Below are 19,400 nucleotides of genomic sequence, written 5' to 3'. Positions count from 1 at the left end.
TTGCTAGGGACTAAAGTAGAAAACTTGACATTATGTGTGATGAATCGCCATCTGAACACACTTCTTAGGCCATACTAATACTTCAAGGTCTCCAAATGGTTGTTTCCAGATTAGACTCAAATTTGAATCTCAGAATTTATTCGTTTATAATATGATGATGCCTACGACATGAAAAGATTCAATCCCAGAAGTGCTATTGATAGCAGCTGTCTGGTAGAATATTAAGTCAGTACCCATCCTACTTTGGATGTCATTCTGTCAAAATATGTCATTTTGAAAAATATTTTAAATTTCAAACCATATTTTAGGATGGCATTAAAACAACAGCATTTCATTAATTCAGTTTTCAAAATTCTGCTGTTGATTTACAGGTAAACTCTACCATAACTGCAGAAGTGCAAGTGTATAGTTACACTGTTAGGAACTGTAATATATGAAAAGAATGGTTCACACTGTACTATCAGTAAAGTGCACACATGTTGCATGCTCAGACATTGCAGAACACAGATTTGGTAAACAATTCAAATTACAGAAACATAAACTCAGAGTTCTAATGGTGTTGGTGCGGAGGGCTGGGTTGTTGTTACGTTATGGAGTTTGGTTTTTTTGTTTGTTTGGGTTTTTTTTGTTTCATTTAGGGTTTTGTTTGTTTGGGGGGTTGTGTTTGTTGGTTGGTTGTTGGTTTTCCTGTTTGGTTGGTTTGGGTTGGTTGGGTTTTTTTTTCCTCCTCCAGAAATTGATGATAATGCCAACATCTCCATACTGTAGGCAACTATTGCCTCTGGGCATAATTCAAGGTATAAACTGATAAAGTCACTCCTGGCTTCAGTGCTTTCCATCTAGATTTCTCACTCCTCCCTCATCACACTAAACCAAATAGGACAAGTTATGTCATTCAAGCTAATACTCTTTTGATTCAAATGTTTACACATTATTAATGGAGATCTAACTGTGGAATTTATTTTCACTGTTAATTAGACAAAGTTCATCCTCAAATGAACTTCAATACATTGTATAGACGGAAATTAAGATGTACACACCATTTCTTGAGGCTGGCAATATTCTAAACTAAATATGGTTAATCAGTCTACCCTATCTCAGTAACTTTCTAGGCACCCAAACCAGAGGAGTTCTCTCCCAGCCACATGAAAACTGAAACATCTATCTTGGCCCCACACAGACAGAAAGGCCAAGTATGCAGCAAGATCAAAAGATGTCCTCAGTCTGGAATACACCACATGCATGTAGCAGCTTTCCCTCCTTTCAGCTGAGCCAAAAAGTGTACCAGAGCCAACATACTCCTTAGGGCAACACAACTCTGGATTCAGTGACTAATAGATAGACTGCACAAAAGGATTCAGGAGGAAAAAGATGACTGATTACACATGAGAGGTACAAGAAGGTACCAGTGGCACTGTGAACAAAGAACTTTTTCATGGGGATGCTTTCTTCCCTTTCTGCAGAAGAGTTGCATAAGAAGCCCCTCCAGAAGTCAGAATGCATGCTGTGGAGGTCAGGCAGCCGAGGCAGAGCTGGCTTTGCCACACTAAGAGAAATAATATCATGCAGATTCATTAAAAGATGAAATAGCATGACATAGTCAGGAATGTCTAACAGACTCAAAACTTTACTCGGTTGGTATTGCAGTGCAAAATTTTATTCCAAAATTATGCAAATAAAGCTTTCTGAAAGACAGCAAAGACACAAATACCTAAAGCAAAAGACAAGCAAGAAAGCTCTTTTAAGAAAAAAAATAAAGATCCTTTTAGCAACTTTTAGGAAAGTTAAACTTGCAGAAGACCAAAGAAAGCAGCTCAATATAGGCAGTATAGGTGGGACCAGAAGAGAGCTTTCATTCAAGGTCCAAGTACCTGACAAACACAAACCCACTGAACCTTCTTCATAAAGTTTTCCATTCTCTTCCTCTGCTTCCATGCTCTAATACAGTTGTTTAGAGTTGTCTAACCCCACACATCTAACATATTATTAAGAAGGGAAAAAAATTAGTTCTAATTAAAAAAAAAAAAGTTATAATAAAGCTCACTTAAAGTATTATTAAAAAAAAAAAACAAAACCAACAAACAAACAAAAAAAAAACAAAAACAAAAAAAACATGCCAAACCATTTCTCTTTAGGTTTTCTTCACATTAGAAAACAGCCCCTAGATTTGGGCTCATTTCACAGAAAACTGAGTATATAGGAAAAACAGGCACACACCTTGCTAAAGAACAGAACATAAACCAGATTCTCCATCTAGCAACAAAGCAACTACCTAAAATACAGAACAATAACACCTAGTAACAAAACAATATATTCCTATCAAGAGGCTAACACAGGCTTACTAGTCCTGAAGTCCCATGTGTAATTTGATAGAATATAGCACCATTTACTTCTACATCTCTAGCAAGGCACAGCATTGCAGTTTCAGTATACTATGAGGTTTCCAAAACTGTATTTTCACAAGTCAGCACTCTTCTTAGCACTGTATTTTGAAGTGGATTTTTAAAAAAGTTAAAAGCATTCTGTTTGTCCTTTCTCCTTTTCTTGAACTATTTTTTCTCCTTGTATCTTTTACCACAGTATTTGGTGGTAAGGATTCTTTGGTGACCTAGGGATCAGCCCCCCTTTCAGGAGCCCACAACTTTCCCAAATTACGATGTTAAATTGTCTCTCTAATTGAATTTCTCCAAATTCTCAACTATCAGGAGCAGGAACTTTGTAATACAAAGTAATAAAAATACAATGCTGTCCTTCCTTAACTTGTGACTTTTCCCTGTAGTCAGTACCTAGGCTCACTGTTGATGTTCCTCAAGATTTTGAAACAACACACCAAAGTCAGTATGGCTGGCTTCTTGGCTGGACTCAGTTTCCAGTTTCAAGATTACCAGTTGCTGTCAGCAACGCTGAAGGAGTTACTGCCACCAGGTGACAGTGAACATTTGTGCTGATAACAGGGGAAAACAGGAGCTGGCTCAAAGGGAGAACCAAACACCTATTTTTTCGCCCAACAATATGAATTCAAACAATTCATTATGAAGTTGGGCATCTTAGAAATAGCTGGTTTACCCTTGGTGCAAAAAGAAACAAAACACAAAAACACCTCAGCCATGAAAGCTTCCCAGTACTCTTCAAATAAAGAGATGTTGTTTTGGGTTTAGGGGGATTTGTTCAGTTATTCTTTTGTCGTGGGTTCCTTATTTTGTTTGGGCTGTTGTTTGATGCTCTAAAATGTCAGTCGCATTGGAATAAAAAAATGTTTTTCCATTTATTTGGAGATGCAGTGTGAAAGTCATCATGAACAAGAAGCATGAACCTATGCATTTCAGTATATGAGTTTAGTTTAGGGACTACTTAGTTTGATGCTCCATGATGGATGAACAATTTAAAATCCTATCAAGACACAGTAGCCTTCTTTCTGCTTTTGTGATCCTGACGCTACTAAATTATACTATTATTTTAGAGTATTTTAAGTCATTAAGTGAAATAGTGAAAGTAAGATCAGGCACAAGATCATTACCCAATCTCTAATACTTTAAGTAAAACCTATTTTGTGAGATAACTAAATGCATAAGCTTTTTAAATAGGCATTATTCTAATTTTACTGGTGCAGTATGCTTAAATCACTTCCTTGAAAAAGTATATGATCCCTGACCACTAGCTGGTAACCTTGAAATACCAAAGCTATTCAACATGTAGAACAGCTAAGTGCACAGGACTCTGACAGGTGCAGTCTAATAAACAAATTATCACACAAGGGCTGTTAGAACGACAGCAATCCTGGTAACGAAACCCCATATTTACCTGCTTTCTAAAAGCCTCATTCCAAAAAACACCCCCTATGAAATATCACTTTTGAAATACTCCTTTTACGCTGGTAAACTGCTCAGAGATATCATCATTTTCTATTAAAGCAAACAAAAAAACAGGGTTTTTCCTTCAGCTTGCTAAAGAAGATTCAGTAGCCTAAAAATCCTTTTCAGTGTAAGCACCACATCCAAGGATCTGTATCCATATATCCAATTTAGATGGGTTGGTCAGTACTACATACAAAACAAGATACTATTCCAAAACATACCTACCCTGGCAAATGTGAACAAAATCAGTTACACGTGCACACAAGGGGCATAAGATAACAAAAGCATCTGCTAGTATTACACATCCGGGGGCTGTCTGATAAACTTTCCTAGGAAACACCCCTTTTGCAATAGCTTTGAGTGCCTGAAAATACTAATTCGGAAGGAAAAAAAAAATTAAAAAAAAAAAAGAATTATCTACTAGTTGACATTTTACCAGAAACAAATTTGAAATTTCAATAAATCGAACAAGCGACTCCTGCTAGTCAAAAACCACTATCAAAGCACTAGAAGGCAATATTGACCCCAAACAATACACTCATGCACCCAAACACACCAGTTCCCACAATACCATACCATTGTTGTGACAATATTACTGGAAAACATACTGAAGACTCATCAATAGTATCAAAGAGGACTGCATTTTAAACATACTGACTGAGCTGTATTTCTAATAGGACATCTATGGTAATTTTAAGGTAAATCATTTCAGCACTTATTACTGTCTTATTCGCTTAGTGGCTTATTTCTCTTGCATTCTATAGCTTTTAAATATCTTAACTACCAGCTAAAGTATTTTGGTTAAAGAACTGAACAGAACTAGCAACAACACTAACTCAAGTACCTGGCTGCAGGTTTATGTTGTATCTTTTTTACTTATAGCTCTAAAGACTGAACCAATTTTTAGAAGTGTAACTCTTAGAAAAGTGTGTTCTGGAGCCAAACTGGTAAACTCAAAAGAATGTATGAACAACCCCAAAGCAAGACTAGTCTTCCGACTTCAAACCTTCACATACCATGAGAGTTCTTTAGCTTGTTATATTGGGTCCATGCAGAACAACCTCCGAATTATGTATAAAGCATGGAGAAGGAGCATTCATCATAATATTTAACAGCAACTTTTCTTCTAGAATTGCACCGCTGTACTAGGCAAAAGCTCCCCAAGGAACATCCATGTAGTGAGCTGATTCACTGGACAAATAAGAACCAATCTTTCTTGGAGTTATTGCAGAGTCTCAACAATTTAATGAAGTTAATTTGACAAAATAGTAATGACTTATGCATGTCTTCAGAAAGTCTAACTGATGACTACTTCAGGAACCTTTTTGCATCATGACCTTTATTGTCAGAATTAAAGAGAGATTGGTTTTTTTGACAAAAACATTACTTTATTGCTGGATTAAAATGGCTCAAGAAAGTTTATCAGGTAAGACTTCAGGTTTACGGTGCTTAAACAGCCACTACCAAAATTCAGCTAACAAAACAGTGAAGTTGAAATCACCACCACCTGGGGTTTTGGTTTGGGTTTTGCTAAATATGAAGATAGGACCAAAATGCTTCCTAAGAAGTAATTTATTCTAGAATAATTTATTTGGCTTTCCATAAATATACTTCAACAACATTAATGTTTACCAAGGACATAAAAGTTTTAAATTAAAAAAATCAAATTGGGAGTTACAAACTCCAGTATGTTTTATATGCAGCCAATCTCACTGATTTACCTGAAAAAGCACACAAAGGACATGAGTGCTTGTCCTTCCAGTTTAAGGGAGAAGGATGTGCAATCCTTCCATTTTTCTGGAACATGGGACTCTTCCAGGAAAAATATACACACTTAATACATCCATCGTTCCCTGAAAGACCCTCTTAATCCTTAATTCATTCTGCCTTCAGACTTCAGGGTTTTCTCTTGCTTTTTTTTGAAAAAAGTGCAGCCTAATATATACCAACTTGGATAATCAGCAAGACCAAAAAGGAAAGCAGAGTTGCCCATTCATAAACTGAAAGCGACCTTACAAACTTACCCCTCTGACCAAAAAAAAAAAAAAAGAGACAATAAGACATTCTCTGCTTCTTAAAAACTTTGTGTAGAACACAAAGACCAAGAGAAAATGTGTGCTATGTGTGCTAGCCAAGGAAGCATATGCTTAAGTATGAGGCATGTGTACATACATTAGTAGAACATGCAAGTAAGAAATCACTCCAGAACCACAGAAAATAATGCATTTGAAACTAAGATGGAGGTACAACAGCATGTCTTTCTCCATTTTAGAACTACTTAAGTTGAAAATATGTATTTTATTTTCAAAGCGTATCTTTATTAGTCAAGGGCAGACGAGATGTTAGTATAGTCATCAGAATAGTTAAATCCTGTTTGAACACATCAAGACAAGAGAGCAGTTCATACCCTGTTGCCTATAGCAACACTCTCAGAACTGCTAAGACTGGTCCACATTACTGCAACTTTACCTAACAGTAGAGGTGCATAGGGCAGAAGAGATTTCTTAGAAAAGCAGACTAAAATTACTACTAAAAGCATAGTGTAAATGGCTCTCTATAGTGATACTAAATACAGAAGTATTTAAAGCAGCTCTGAAGTACTGACATATGCATTTAAGAGCAGTATCTACCCAAAAAGTCTATGATGACAATCACTGCCTTTTCTTATGATGTGATTGTGCCAAGTTGTCTATTTCAAAAATATGATGCCTCAGGGTACAGTAAAGAAGTCTTTCAAGTTATCTCCTCTAGAACAGAAATTAGTTGTCTAGTTTAAAGAGATGTTATCTCATACTACACTAAGGAAGAAGCCATACACTCCTTTCAACTCTCCCCATCAGATGCATGTGTGCATAATTTTTTCTACAGTTTACTTTTATTGCTACCACATTCCAGCATTCATTTTTAGCTCAGGGCAACCACTGTTGTTTCTGAGCTAGCTATACAAGTGACTGCCAAGTTGGGCAAGAAATAAGTCAACGTTGCTTTGGCATTACATGGTCGTAAACATTTTCATTTAACTCGCACCCCAGATTTTGTGATTAATTTCATGCTTTCTCCTCTTTTCTGTCCCCAACAATTAGCAGCCAACCAACTCTACTATATAACCTGCTCCTGGATTCCAGTATAAACAACATCCATCAGCTAGCAATTTTCTTCCTTGACAATCCATTCATGTTTGTAAAGTCTAAACCTAGTTCAAGGAATCACCATGTTATACACTTACTAAGAGTTTCTTTGGCTAGACTTCAGAAATTTTTGAATGTGTAGTACACGAATTGTTGCACCAGAACAAGATGAAGGGTGTGGTTTGAGGCAGAATATGACAGAATAAGCACAAGATGTTTTACCTACTCACCTGTTTTCTCCTACCAAATGAAACAGAACATTAACTTAAGCCTATTAATGTCAAAAAAACTCCATACCTTTCTCTATAGTGACAGAACTTGCTCTGAGGAAGTGCTATTGAAAGGCATTATTCAGAAAGACTTTAGAGTTGATTTGGGCTTAGTGTCACCTGAACTGCAAAACCTTATACTGCTGCAATGCCTACATATGTTGGGTAGGGAAAAGGATTCATTATCCAAGTCCAGAATAAAGACCAATCTATCCTTCAGAGTTAAAAGAGATCAAGTGAGGCAGGCAGACAAGGCACAAGAAAAATGTTGAAAGTGAAGAGTGGTCTAGCACTACGTTGCTTCAGTGTACAAAGCCCCATTGATCACTGCTACATTTCACAAGAATATTTAAGAAAGATATGAAAAACAAGAAGTGATTTTGGGAATCTTTACAGATAACATCTCCCAAATGTGTGGAGCAGTACAGCAGAAATTAAAAAAAATATCTGAAATCCTGATGAACTGCTACAGACTGCTGCATCTTAACCAACCCAAAACAGTAAGCTTTTGTAGTTAACAGTAAGATTAAAAGAACAAGAAACCAGTAGATCAAGGTGTAATTTGTTCTTTAGTTCTATTAAGATCTCCTTTGTTAACGGTACAACGTTTATGAACTGGAAAATCAGGTTTCAACTGTTCTTCTGTTTGAAATAACTTAGACATTGTGTGATTGTTTACAATAACAAGAGATCACCCAGCAGTGATGCTCTAATGCAGGTCTGTAAAGCATATGACTCACTGATGGAGCAAGCCAAAGAACTCATTTTTCTGACCTCTCCTTCCTCACTAGAGCATATCATTGGCCTACTGCCAACTGCTACAAGGTCCAAAAGTGCACCCAGAACTCAAAAAAAAAAAAAAAAAAAAAAAAAAAAAAAAAGAGCGCTCTAGCTAGACATCACGTATTGACTGCATGAGCAGCTAAAAAAGCACTAATAGCTATAGCTACTGATTATACAATTCCTAGTTCTGCCTGCCCTGCAAAGGCTCTAGACCAAAACACCTTTTCAAATTAGAATATTTAGAAAAAGAAAAAAAGTAGACTTGGTGAATGGAAAATAAGAAAAGTCCAGTTACAAAACAAAACAAAACAAGGTAGCTATATACAGACTAGTGATATGGAGGTATTAGGCAGCACTGCTCTGAGGACTTCAGTCGGCAGTTATCAGCTGGTCAACGGTAACTGCTTAACCTCAAGAATGTGCACATTGAAAACTTCTCTGCTAATTGCTGCACTGTAATTACCACATAGCAAGTGATCAGCGGTGGAGTCATTGTGCACACTGTTGTTTGGGCAGAGGAAAAGGAAATAGGAAGACTCCATACATTGCAATAACCACGCCTTAGCAGTTGAGGAGTAGGAATCGTGTGACCCCACAGCAGGCAGAGTCACAAGCAGTCCATGGTAGAATCAGCTAAGATCTGTGCAGAAGCTGCAATTCTGTTTTGAAGTAGTAACAAGGTGTACAATATCACTGAGGAAGCAGGAAAATAGGATTGTTTAGCATTGGGAGCATGGCTTGAAAATAATTTGAAGACTTAGAAATCTTATTCATCTGTGTGAATTATATACTCTGAATGAATAAGCTACCTCCAATAGTAAGAGCAAGAAGTGACCAAAATTTTGGTGAGTAAATGAGAACAGAATCACGCCCTGCAGAATGCATGACTACATTTTTCTGTTGTACCGCATACAGTGGTAGATTGGGTGGGGCGGGTGGTGTTAACAGAAGAGAGACATAGCATGTTTTGGTACTGTATTTGTTTTGATAAAATGATTATCTAAAATAATTTGCTTGCATTAATTTGCAATTCCCGTATCTACTAACAGATGAAGCTCTGGTAGTTAGATTCCCTAATTCGGTTGCATTCTGCAATGGAAGGAAGTCCCTTAATCAAAACAAGAAATGTTTTTCTTTAGTTTTCCATTACCCATGGAACTGACAAAAATACAATGTATACTTTTGAAAACTGCCAGGTTTGACAGCAAGGCTAGCTGCTTACTAAGAGGAAACTGCGTCAATCAAAAACCACAAAAGCACAGTTTTTCTGGCAATGAATCTCAAACCAATTCTTCCTCTGTTTTACTGTCTGGACTATGATTTACAAGACAGCAGGTACACAGACTTTGCTCTGTAAGCCACTGAAGAACAGATGTAGGTTTGAGTACAAAAGTCTCACCAATGCATTTATTTTACCAATAGTATAATTTTACCAGATACCTCCCAGAGGTAAATGAAGACTAATTAAAATTTAGCAGTGGAAGAACAAGTATATATTTTGCCGGTAATGTAGATATGTTTGTATTAACTGCATCTGAACCCTCTGTACCAGCAGTGCCCTCACAAAACTATCACAGCCACCCGTTCAGTTACATTAGCAGCCACATAACACGCAGCCCCAGGATGTACTTTAATTCAGTCTCTTCAAACAATTGTTTTTGAAACCATGAAACTACTTCTGATAAATGTGAATCTATCAATCTGTCTCCTGAAAATACCATTCCCTTGCTCTGAGCACAAGACTCATTTTAACAACCTCTAAACCCAAGATAAAATACTCAGGGGGTGGGAGGTACATTATTTAGAAGAAGTACAATCGTAATCTAACTTATTTCCTGACACTCTCATTCACCTACTTGTACTTAAGTCAGCATCTGGTTCCAGATGCCACAGTCAGATAGTCAAACAAGTGACTGAAGCCATTAGGACACCCGCTACCTAGGAGACAAAAAGGTATGGCCATAGATTTCAGAGTACACCTCCTTGCAATGCCTTTACAGGCATTGTAAAATTAAGTGATAGCCTGCTCTCGCTTCTGGGACAGTACCATTTTTATGCCTCGCATCTGCACAGAACCAGGGACAGTGATATGAAAGCCACACTAGAGTGTTTCGCTGCAAATATAATGCAAGTTTCCAAGACACATCAGACCTGCTACAACAACTTCCCAAGTCCTCCAAGAAGACAATCGTACTAATAACTTTTTCACAAAAACATGCTAGAATTATTTGATTGCATCCACAGGCACTCTAGCAACTCTGTAGCATGATGAACCATCCTAGAATGAATAAAAGTATAATGGTGAAATAAGAATCAGAAGCTCGGATTACAGAAAGCTGATATGAACAAGGGGCAGATTGTGTTACAATCCTTCTTTCTGGACTTGTACCACTAGGAAAAGCACAAACAGCAGTAACAAAAACATCAAGAATATGCTTGTATACATAGCAAGACGATTTAATAGCTCAGTACCACTGAAAGAGAATATTCCTGTTCCTCCCTCTCATTGAGGATCTGTTGTTTGTGCCTACCCTGTCCTGGGCTCCACTTTTCACCAAGGTACTCTGAGCCAATCAAATTCAATTTCATTTACTAAAATGGTAGAAAGCACATCCAACAAAAAATAAGTTTCCTGTCATTTTGGTGAGTTAAATCAACTTACAGAAGTTCTCAAGTACCAGAGTCAGTGCATGGGAGGAGACCCCGATAGCACAGCCATCAACAGGAAAGGGAAGGTGGCAGAAAAGCTCCTTCCTTCAGCAGGAGCAACAACTGTTAGAAATGGCAAAACCGGACATGAAATTCAAGCCTGAGATGGCATCATCATTTTTCCCTTTTCTTGATCCTTTACTCAACTCATTCAAAAGAGGTAACCAATACGTTAAAACATGTACACAGAAAAATTCACTATCTGACTCTCTCACCCCACCAAGACTTCTTAGCATTAAACACACATGCTCACCTAGATGCCCTTCAAGTTTCAAAAACAAAGTTGTAAAGGACAAACTGAGTCACTGTGTTCTATAACCCACAAAGCCAGGCAACCATGCCACAGCACCACATTGCATTTCCTTTTGAACAAAAAACAAGATACATGGGAAAAATAATTCATTTGTGAAAGCAGCTATTTAAGAATATGTTTCTTCAAAATTCAAGCCTCTGAAATACAAGTTTTATGATATGTCAACTTTGCAACTGAGTTGGCTTTGAAAACACCAGCTATATACTCAGTTCTTATTAGATAATACAATGCTTCAGTGTTTGTTCTCTACGGGAAATGGTACGCTCTTCCAAAATATATTTATTTAAGAGCACATTTATTTGAGCATTCAACAAAAGCCTACAGATAACAACGCTTACATGACATTTGCACATGCTGTAGGTATTTTAAGCTGCTGTTATCTCTTAACTTCAAGAAAAAAACGTACATAGTTCATTATGTTGCACTCTACAGATTTACTACACAAGAAGCGTTAGGAAAAACATCCCCTCAGGTCTGTGTTGTTTTAACGCAGGCACTTAAGAGTACTATGCTCACAGGCTAGAATTATTTTTTTTCTCTTTTGCTGTAATAAAGCCTCCGTAAAGCAACAGAGAAGAAAAAGGAAAAAAAAAAAAAAAAAACAGAGAAAAATGGGAGTTCATTGACACAACGATGATCTTGAAGCAAGGGCAAGCAAGCTTTTTAGAAGCTGGTTGCATCTGACGATGACTAAGTTGCTACGGACCACAAGCATTCATGCCCTTAGGTATAACCTGTAAGCGCGGGTTCGGTGCCAGGGCCCAGCACTACCCCCAGCCCGGCCCGGGCAGGGCGAGCACGCTGACGGGCGGCGCGGCTTAGGCCACGCCGCCGCCGGGGGAAGGCTCCCGGCCCCGCAGCGCCCGCTCCCAGCAGTGATGCTGCGGGAACCGCCAAGCGCGGCCCCTTCCCGCCGTCCCCCAGACAAAGAGCACTGCGCGGCGGGCCTGAGGCGGGGAACGCGACCCCGGCCGCGCTCCCGCCGCTGCCGCGCAGCTCTCGACGGCGAGCAGGGCGCCTTCCTCCTCCTCCTCCTGCCGGACGGGGACAAAGGAGAAGCGGGAGGGCTGCAGAGCCCGGCCGCGGGGCTCTCGCCACGGGCTGCTGCCCCGCCGGGGAAGGCTTCGCTGCCCCGCAGCCCGCCCTGCGCGGCGGGAGCCCCGCGCCTCCCCGGGCAGCACCGCCCGGCCCTGCGCTGAGGCGTACGCCCCGGGGAAGAGTCCGTGCCCGCACGGTGCCGGGCGGCGGCGGGGGCGCCCGCCTCAAGGTGACACCCGCGGCCTCCCCCGTGCCCCGGCCGCCTCCTCACCTGGCACCTGCAGACGATGTCGGCGTCCTGCGCCAGCAGGTCCACCACCTTCCCCTTGCCCTCGTCGCCCCACTGGGCCCCCAGCACGACGGTCACCTTGTTGCCGGGGACGCGGGAGACGCACTCGCCGTTGGGGATGGCGGGCGCCGGGGCGCCATGCTCCGCCATGGCTCGCGCTGCCCGTTCCCGCTCCGCTCCAGGCACATGCGGCAGCGCGCGGCAGCTCCGCTTCCCCCGCCTCCTCCTCCTCGCGGGCGGGCGGGCAGTGATGCTACTGCCGCGTCCAGGTGCCGCCTCCTACCGGCACCCCCAGCGCGGCCTCCCCGCCGCTTCCCGCAAGGTAGACCTCTGCTCCCAGCCGGAGTCCCGCTCCGCTCCCCGCCGACAACTGGAGTCGCCGTCGCCGCTCGCGGCGGCTTTTTCCCTCCTTCTCCCTTGCTCCTCTCAGCCCGGACTACACTACCCAGGGCGCCGCGCGGGGCCGGGCGCGGTGCACGCTGGGGCGCGTAGTCCTGGGCCGCACCTGTGGCAGGACGGGTGCTTGCCGGTTGCCCCAGGCGCCCGCGCGAGGCCGTGTCGGCTGGGGAGCGGGGAGCGGGGAGCGGGGTGGCCGCGCAGCAGTGGCCGTGGCGCTGCACCGGGTGGGAAACGCTGCTCCTGCTGTGGCTGGATGGCGGCTGCGCCATGTGGAGGTGGCGAGGGAAGAAGGGAGGCAGGCCTTTGTGTGCCGGGTCTGGCCTCAGCTCTAAACGTGTACAAGCTGCGGCCTTGGGTTTGGTGGCCACAGATCCTGCGTGGCTTGCCCACGTCTGGGACACAGCAGCTCGCAGCCTGACGTGTTAGAGGTGTCGGCGCACAGCTCCTGAACAGCAGCGGGTGCCTCTGGTCCCTGCCAGCCCGGGGCTTTCAGTGCTGCCCCTGAACAGCAGCGGGTGCCTCTGGTCCCTGCCAGCCCGGGGCTTTCAGTGCTGCCGTGGTTCCCTGATTCCCCCCAGGAGTCGTCTGCTGTGGGCAGGGCATACCTGTGGCTCCTGTCACAGGTGTCACACCTGCAAGTGTGTCTTTGCAGTATATCACAGCTTCACCTATGTGGTGAGCTTTGCTAACTTAATGGTGAGAATGTAAATCAGTGTTTGTAGAACCAGGGGCTAAATGTAAGAGGCTGTTTCCTCCAGAGACACCGGAGCATGGCCCCAAGCTTATTCATGAGGAAAAAAAAACAATGGAAAAAAAACTCATAGCAGAGAAATGCCTTCATCATGCATACTTGAGCACTTAGAAGTGGAACTGATGTCTCAGTGGCTGTTTTCATTCTTTCCTGCTTCACAGAATCAACACCCCTGGGTAAAGATTTTTTTTTTAGTGTAAAGTAGCTATTAAAAAGACATAAATCTGAATGATGTAATTATTGCCAAGAAAGTATTCAAAAACCTGAGTCACTGAGCAGTCATAGTCTGCAGCTGTCTGGCAGGTTGCAGTTTTATTTTAGTTGCTTCTTCACTCCCCGAGGTTTACTTTAACCAAGAATTTGAGAATTTATAAAAGCCACTGGAGAAAAGTTTTACTGTGGCTTGGACAGCTAGGGTGATATATAACAGAAAATTAAATACAAAGTTGACAGATAACATTTTTTAAAAAAACAGTGGAAAATATCTGAATTCTGAATGTCAGTGGAAAGAGGTACTATGACAAAGTTGTAAGTTTGGTACAAAGATGCTGAGCAATTGCAAATATGAGGCAACTGTGTGTATACACCTCAAAGAGCAAATAGTTCCTTAAACGTTCCACGTAGTTCATAGTATTAATATTTTTGTCTGCTTGTGCTAAAAAAAAAAAAAAAAAAAAACAAAACATGGTTTCTATATGACTGCACAGAGCTTGTGGGAAGTCAATAAAAGCCATAAGAAGCTGCTGAAGTAAATTTCTCCAGTCCTGCCAACACAGTGGCAAACTTTGTTTTTGTGCACTCACTTCTGAGGCCATAGATCATATTGTGACTCCCCAAACAATGGTCTGGATTAACTTTTCAGGATATGATTTTCCAGTATGGCTGAATTGTATTAGCACCTCTCCGTTGCCAATACAAATATTCCCTCAAATCTCAAAATAAATTTGAGTCTGTCATGGTAATGTCCTAGCAACATGGTATGAGTGTAATGTCACTTTCCAAAGAGGCCTCAGGCACATGAATCCATTGTTCTGCTATTTTTTTTTTTGTGATGTGGAAGAGTTTTGAAATTTATGTTTTGGTAGGTTTTCTTGGTAGGAATAGAACCAGTGAAGAAAATTATGAACACTTCCAGAAAACCTGTAAGTATTTAATGAAAATCACACTAATCAATACTGATTGGTACTGCAAAGTTTAGAATTTTTATCTAATATATGTTTTTATGGGTCTGTCATTTCCCTACCCTCTTTTCTTTGCAATCAAAGTGGAGGCTTTCATTCTAATACTGTAAAAGATATTAAATACTCTTTATTGACATAATTCACTAACTGTATTTACAGTATAGTTCTAAAACATGGTCACTCTTGACCGAAGTACGAACACAGCTGGTATCTAATACCCCTTGTCAAAAACAGGTATTTGCTATAGTGTAAACAAGAGTTTAGAATAAAACTGTGCAGAAACTCGGAGTTGCACTTATTTTGGTTCATTTACTATAACAAGAAAAGCAGCAAGAGAATGCAATGTTACAGTATTGGTTTTTCCCTCTAGTACATGTGGACTATATTAAGGTTTTTTGCTATTTGAGCAAGCTGAATCTGCTCTGTGAGACGTCAGGTGGGCATTTAGAGGTGGCACAAAGTGGGAAGTTTTATGTGCAAGGAATTAAGGAATGTGGTTGCCTTTTCCGGCATTAGCAAGCTTATTTATGGGATTAACTTTGTAAAACTGAACCCATGGTAGAAGTGTACACTGATACAGTTTAAGTTGTATTGTATTGTGAATTGTTAAATATTATTGACTGGATATGAAGAATTGAGGCAGTTAACACAAATTTCAGTCTTATTTGGGTACATTCAGGGTTTTCATATGACTGCATTTCCTGCCTCCCAATAAATTGCAAGAGACTCAGACAGGAATTTTTAGTAGATAAACAGTGAGGGGAAGCAATGTGAGATCTGCATTTCATTCAGATGTGTTGAAGAAATAAGTGGAATTGTTACATCTCTATGTTTTCAATTATTCTGATGAAGTATCCCACATATCCTGATTATGTATTTTTTTTAAATTGATACACAAAGTAGTTTAGAGGAGAATTTTGATAAGAACTTCAGTAGTCCAAAGAATCAAGGTGAGCATGAATGAAGGGGAAATGCAAGGGAAAAGCAAGAAGGCCAACAGGACTATGAGTTAATGCTCATTGTGACCAATGGGTCATTGAGTGCTATTTCTTTCTCCTTAATGCTTCTTAATTGTGTTGAAGGATTACTGAAAAATGATAATGATGAGTTTATACTTGCCTCATACTGTTTTTCCTACTGTAAGCAATTTCTGTGTTTCAGGAAAAGTACAAATGGAAGAAATAGCCCTTGATAATGAAAATGTCAGCTCACATGGTCCATGGTACAAGCTTTCTGTTAAAATTGGTTCTGCCTGTGACAATGATGTGGTACTCAGGTATTTTACACTGAGCTCTTATCTATACTAGAGCAGTGGTTGCAGAAAGTGGTCTGTGGGCTATGGTCAGCTAGTCTGCAGGTGTTCTACAGAACCTTGTTAAACAATAAAATGTTGAAATTTGTCACATTCATCTCATTAAAACATTCAATAAAAGGTAAGTTAATTTTACTTCCTGGTTATTTACAGCAGCTTTAGAGCATTTTCCTGTTTTAATTTGATGTTAAGATATACGGTGGCTCACAAAAAATACTGATGTGTTGATAGTGCCATAGTCAAGAAAGTCTAAGAACCACTGTGCCAGACACGATTGGCATCTGTAGTGCTTCAAACTCTCCAGAATGCTGTCAGCTTATTTTAGGAAGAAGAGAAATCATTATACAGTTAGGACAGACATAATTTTATTTGAACAGTGTTCTAATGTAATTGATCCCTGCTTGTTGCTTGTTATTACTGTTTTAAAATTAGTTTTTCCATTTTAAATTTCCTTTAATTATTTTTGTTACATTCATGAATCTTTTTATCAGGATAAAAATGAGATTAAGAACACTATAATGTAATATTTGTATATATTGTCACAACTGATACATTTGCACACACTAGTAAGTGTTTTCAACTCTTTGGTTAGAAATACCTAGAAAATGAAGGAACTTCATATTTTGAGTGGGAATTTCCTCATGGATGTGTTGCAGAAGACAAAAAGCAAGAACTAAAAAAAACATCATAAATATCACCACAAGAATGAGATTTTTAATTCAGTGGGAGAATAGTAAAGATAATACATGATACTTTTGAAATTTCATTGGCAGTGCATTTTTTACATGCAAGTTGAAATCAGGTAGTGGCTGGCAAGACTGGAGTTATACAGGAAAATAAAATACTGTCTTTGAAAAGCTGTAAAGCTAAATCCTTTGCTTGGAAATGAGACCTGTACATTATTATTTGCAAAGACAACAATTTTACATAACAATACTAAAAAGAGAAGAGTAAAAAAATTTTGAGTTCTTCAGAACTGCATATTCCATTATCTAAAAGAACGGCAAATGAATTTCTGTCTTTACAGAGCAGAAATGAAATGGAGTTTTCTGTATGTATTATACTGTAATTTAAATATTTACCTACAATATGTTAAATATGAAAATGGACATATATGATGCAAGTTAGCTTTTATTACAGTGTTCCCCCCAGAATTTCGTTGCTTCTTGTGATTTGAGCAGCAGGTTACCCTCCAAGGCAGGTGCAAATAAGTTCCTTGTTCCTGAGTGTTACAATATGTCAGGTGCGTACAAAGCTACTGTATTCTTTCTCTGTCTTAGCCTTTGACAGCATCAGCCATTAAAAGATTAAGAGAATGCCTGTTTCAGAGATATTATGTGATTAATTTTTACAGAACTTTATAGATTTATAAATTTCTCAGAATACGTCTCTCTGAGTCAGGGAGAATGAAGAACTATATAAGGGAAGCAAACAAACAAAATCCCCTAATGAATGTATTAATCCTTTCTGTTGTTTTTATGCATTAAAACAGGATGCCAAATGTCACTCAGTATTTGACTAAGAGAGATCTTGAACTGGCTGAAAACTTTCCCTTTGTCCTAGGTCTGTTTTTTTGTTAGAGTGGTTTTCTTATCAAGGTCGTTGCAAAAGTGTCAGCTCAAGGGAGGGGAGCACCGTAGCCCCAGTTTACATCAGCTTTATCTGTTTGAAAACAGCACCCTGAGTTCTCCATCTCTTGAAATGCCACAAGGGCTGTGGGTGAGAGCTACTGCATCAACCAAGATTGTATTTGGTTGTTAAATATAGGTTAGTGTGTTGGGTTTGTGTGGCAAGATTTTGGTAGCGGGGGCCCCACAGGGGTGGCTTCTGTGAGAAGCTGCTAGAAGCTTTCCCTGTGTCAAACAGAGCCAATCCCAGCCGGCTGCAAGATGGACCTGCCAAGGCCGAGCCCATCAGTGATATTTGTAGCACCTCTGGGGTGACTTAGTTAAAAAAAGGGAAAAGTTGCTGTGCAACAGCAACTGAAGCAGGAGAGAAATGAGAATACCTGAGAGAAACAGCCCTGCAGACAGCAAGGCCAGTGAAGGAAGGGGCAGGAAGTGCTCCAGGCGCCAGAACAGAGATTCCACTGCAGCCCGTGGTGCAGCCCGTGGTGCAGCCCATGGTGATGCTGGCTGTCCCCTGCAGCCCATGGAGATCCATGGTGGAGCAGAGATCCACCTGCAGCCCAGGCAGGACCCCACACCAGAGCAGGTGGATGTGCCTGAAGGAGTCTGTGACCTCATGGGAAGCCTGTGCTGGAACAGGCTCCTGGGAGAGAGGAACAGGCTCCTGGGCTCCTGTGGCCCCAGGGAGAGAGGAGCCCAGGCTGGAGCAGTTTTGCTGGGAGAACTTGTGAACCTGTAAGGGACACAGGCTGGAGCAGTTTGTTCCTGAAGGACTGCACCCCTTGGAAGGAGCCCGCACTGGAGCAGTTTGTGAAGAACTGCAGCCCATGGGAAGGACTCACACTGGAGAAGTTCATGGAGGACTGTCTCCTGTGGGAGGGACCCCATGGTGGAGTAGGGGAAGAGTGTGAGGAGTTCTCCCCATGAGGACGAAGAAGCAGCAGAGACAACGTGTAATGAACTGATTGTAGTCCCCATTCCCCATCCCCCTGTGCTGCTGGTGGGGAGGAGGGAGAAAAAATCCGTAGTGAAGCTGAGCCTGGGAAGAAGGGAGGGGTGGGAGGAAAGTGGTTTAAGATTTGTGTTTATTTCTCATTACCCTATTCTCACTTGATTGGTAATAACTTCTTTTTCCCCAAATTGAGTCTGTTGCCCGTGTTGGTGAGTGGTTTCTCATCCTTATTTTGACCCACAAGCCTTTCCTTATATTTTCTCTCTCCTGTCCAGCTGAGGAGGGGAGTGATAGAGCAGCTTTGGTGGGCACCTGGTGTCCAGCCAGCATCAGCCCACCACAGCTAGAATAAAGATTTTTGTCTGTGCTAACCTGTAACCCATAATACCTGAGTCCTGATAAATCCTTACCTTCTTTTGCTAATAATCCTATCTGATGTTTTGGGATGAGATGGGATGAGACTAAACTGGCGAATGGGGTAAAGTGTGGCCTTGAAGGCAGGAGATGAGGATGTGTAGGCCTCTAGAGTGACCTATGCTGTGTTCTTAGAGAGCCCAGGGGCTGGGAAATGTGCCCTGCCAGATGTCTGTCATTAAGGGGCTTGTTTATGTAGCTGTTGAGAGACAGACATCTTGTAGCTCCCCAAAGTGTCAGTGCACAGGAGCTAGGTTGTCACACACACATGTGCGAAAAATTTGAGCCAAAAGCTTAGTGAATATTTTACATGCTTTTAGGATCAAGTTTCTCTCACATTCTTCTTCTTTTTTTTTTTTTTTTGTTTGTTTTTAAATTGG

The 19,400-nt window shown here is 40.9% G+C and overlaps 1 protein-coding gene across 1 annotated transcript in view; it reads right to left on the bottom strand.

The window, feature by feature from the left end:
* The window catches only part of ADSS2 (adenylosuccinate synthase 2), a 37,262-nt gene extending 24,544 nt beyond the window's left edge, over positions 1–12,718 (bottom strand). The window contains exon 1 of the mRNA XM_082049382.1: positions 12,366–12,718. Within this exon, the coding sequence (XP_081905508.1) occupies positions 12,366–12,533 (168 nt within the window). The 5' untranslated portion in view covers positions 12,534–12,718. The remainder of the gene's footprint in view (positions 1–12,365) is intronic.
* Between the last annotated feature and the right edge of the window lie 6,682 nt (positions 12,719–19,400).

The sequence above is a fragment of the Streptopelia decaocto genome (assembly GCF_964273445.1).
Source record: "Streptopelia decaocto genome assembly, chromosome: 3".
Lineage (NCBI taxonomy): Eukaryota > Metazoa > Chordata > Aves > Columbiformes > Columbidae > Streptopelia > Streptopelia decaocto.
The sequence above is the reverse complement of the archived record's forward strand: the minus strand, read 5'-3'. Positions and strand labels throughout refer to the sequence as shown.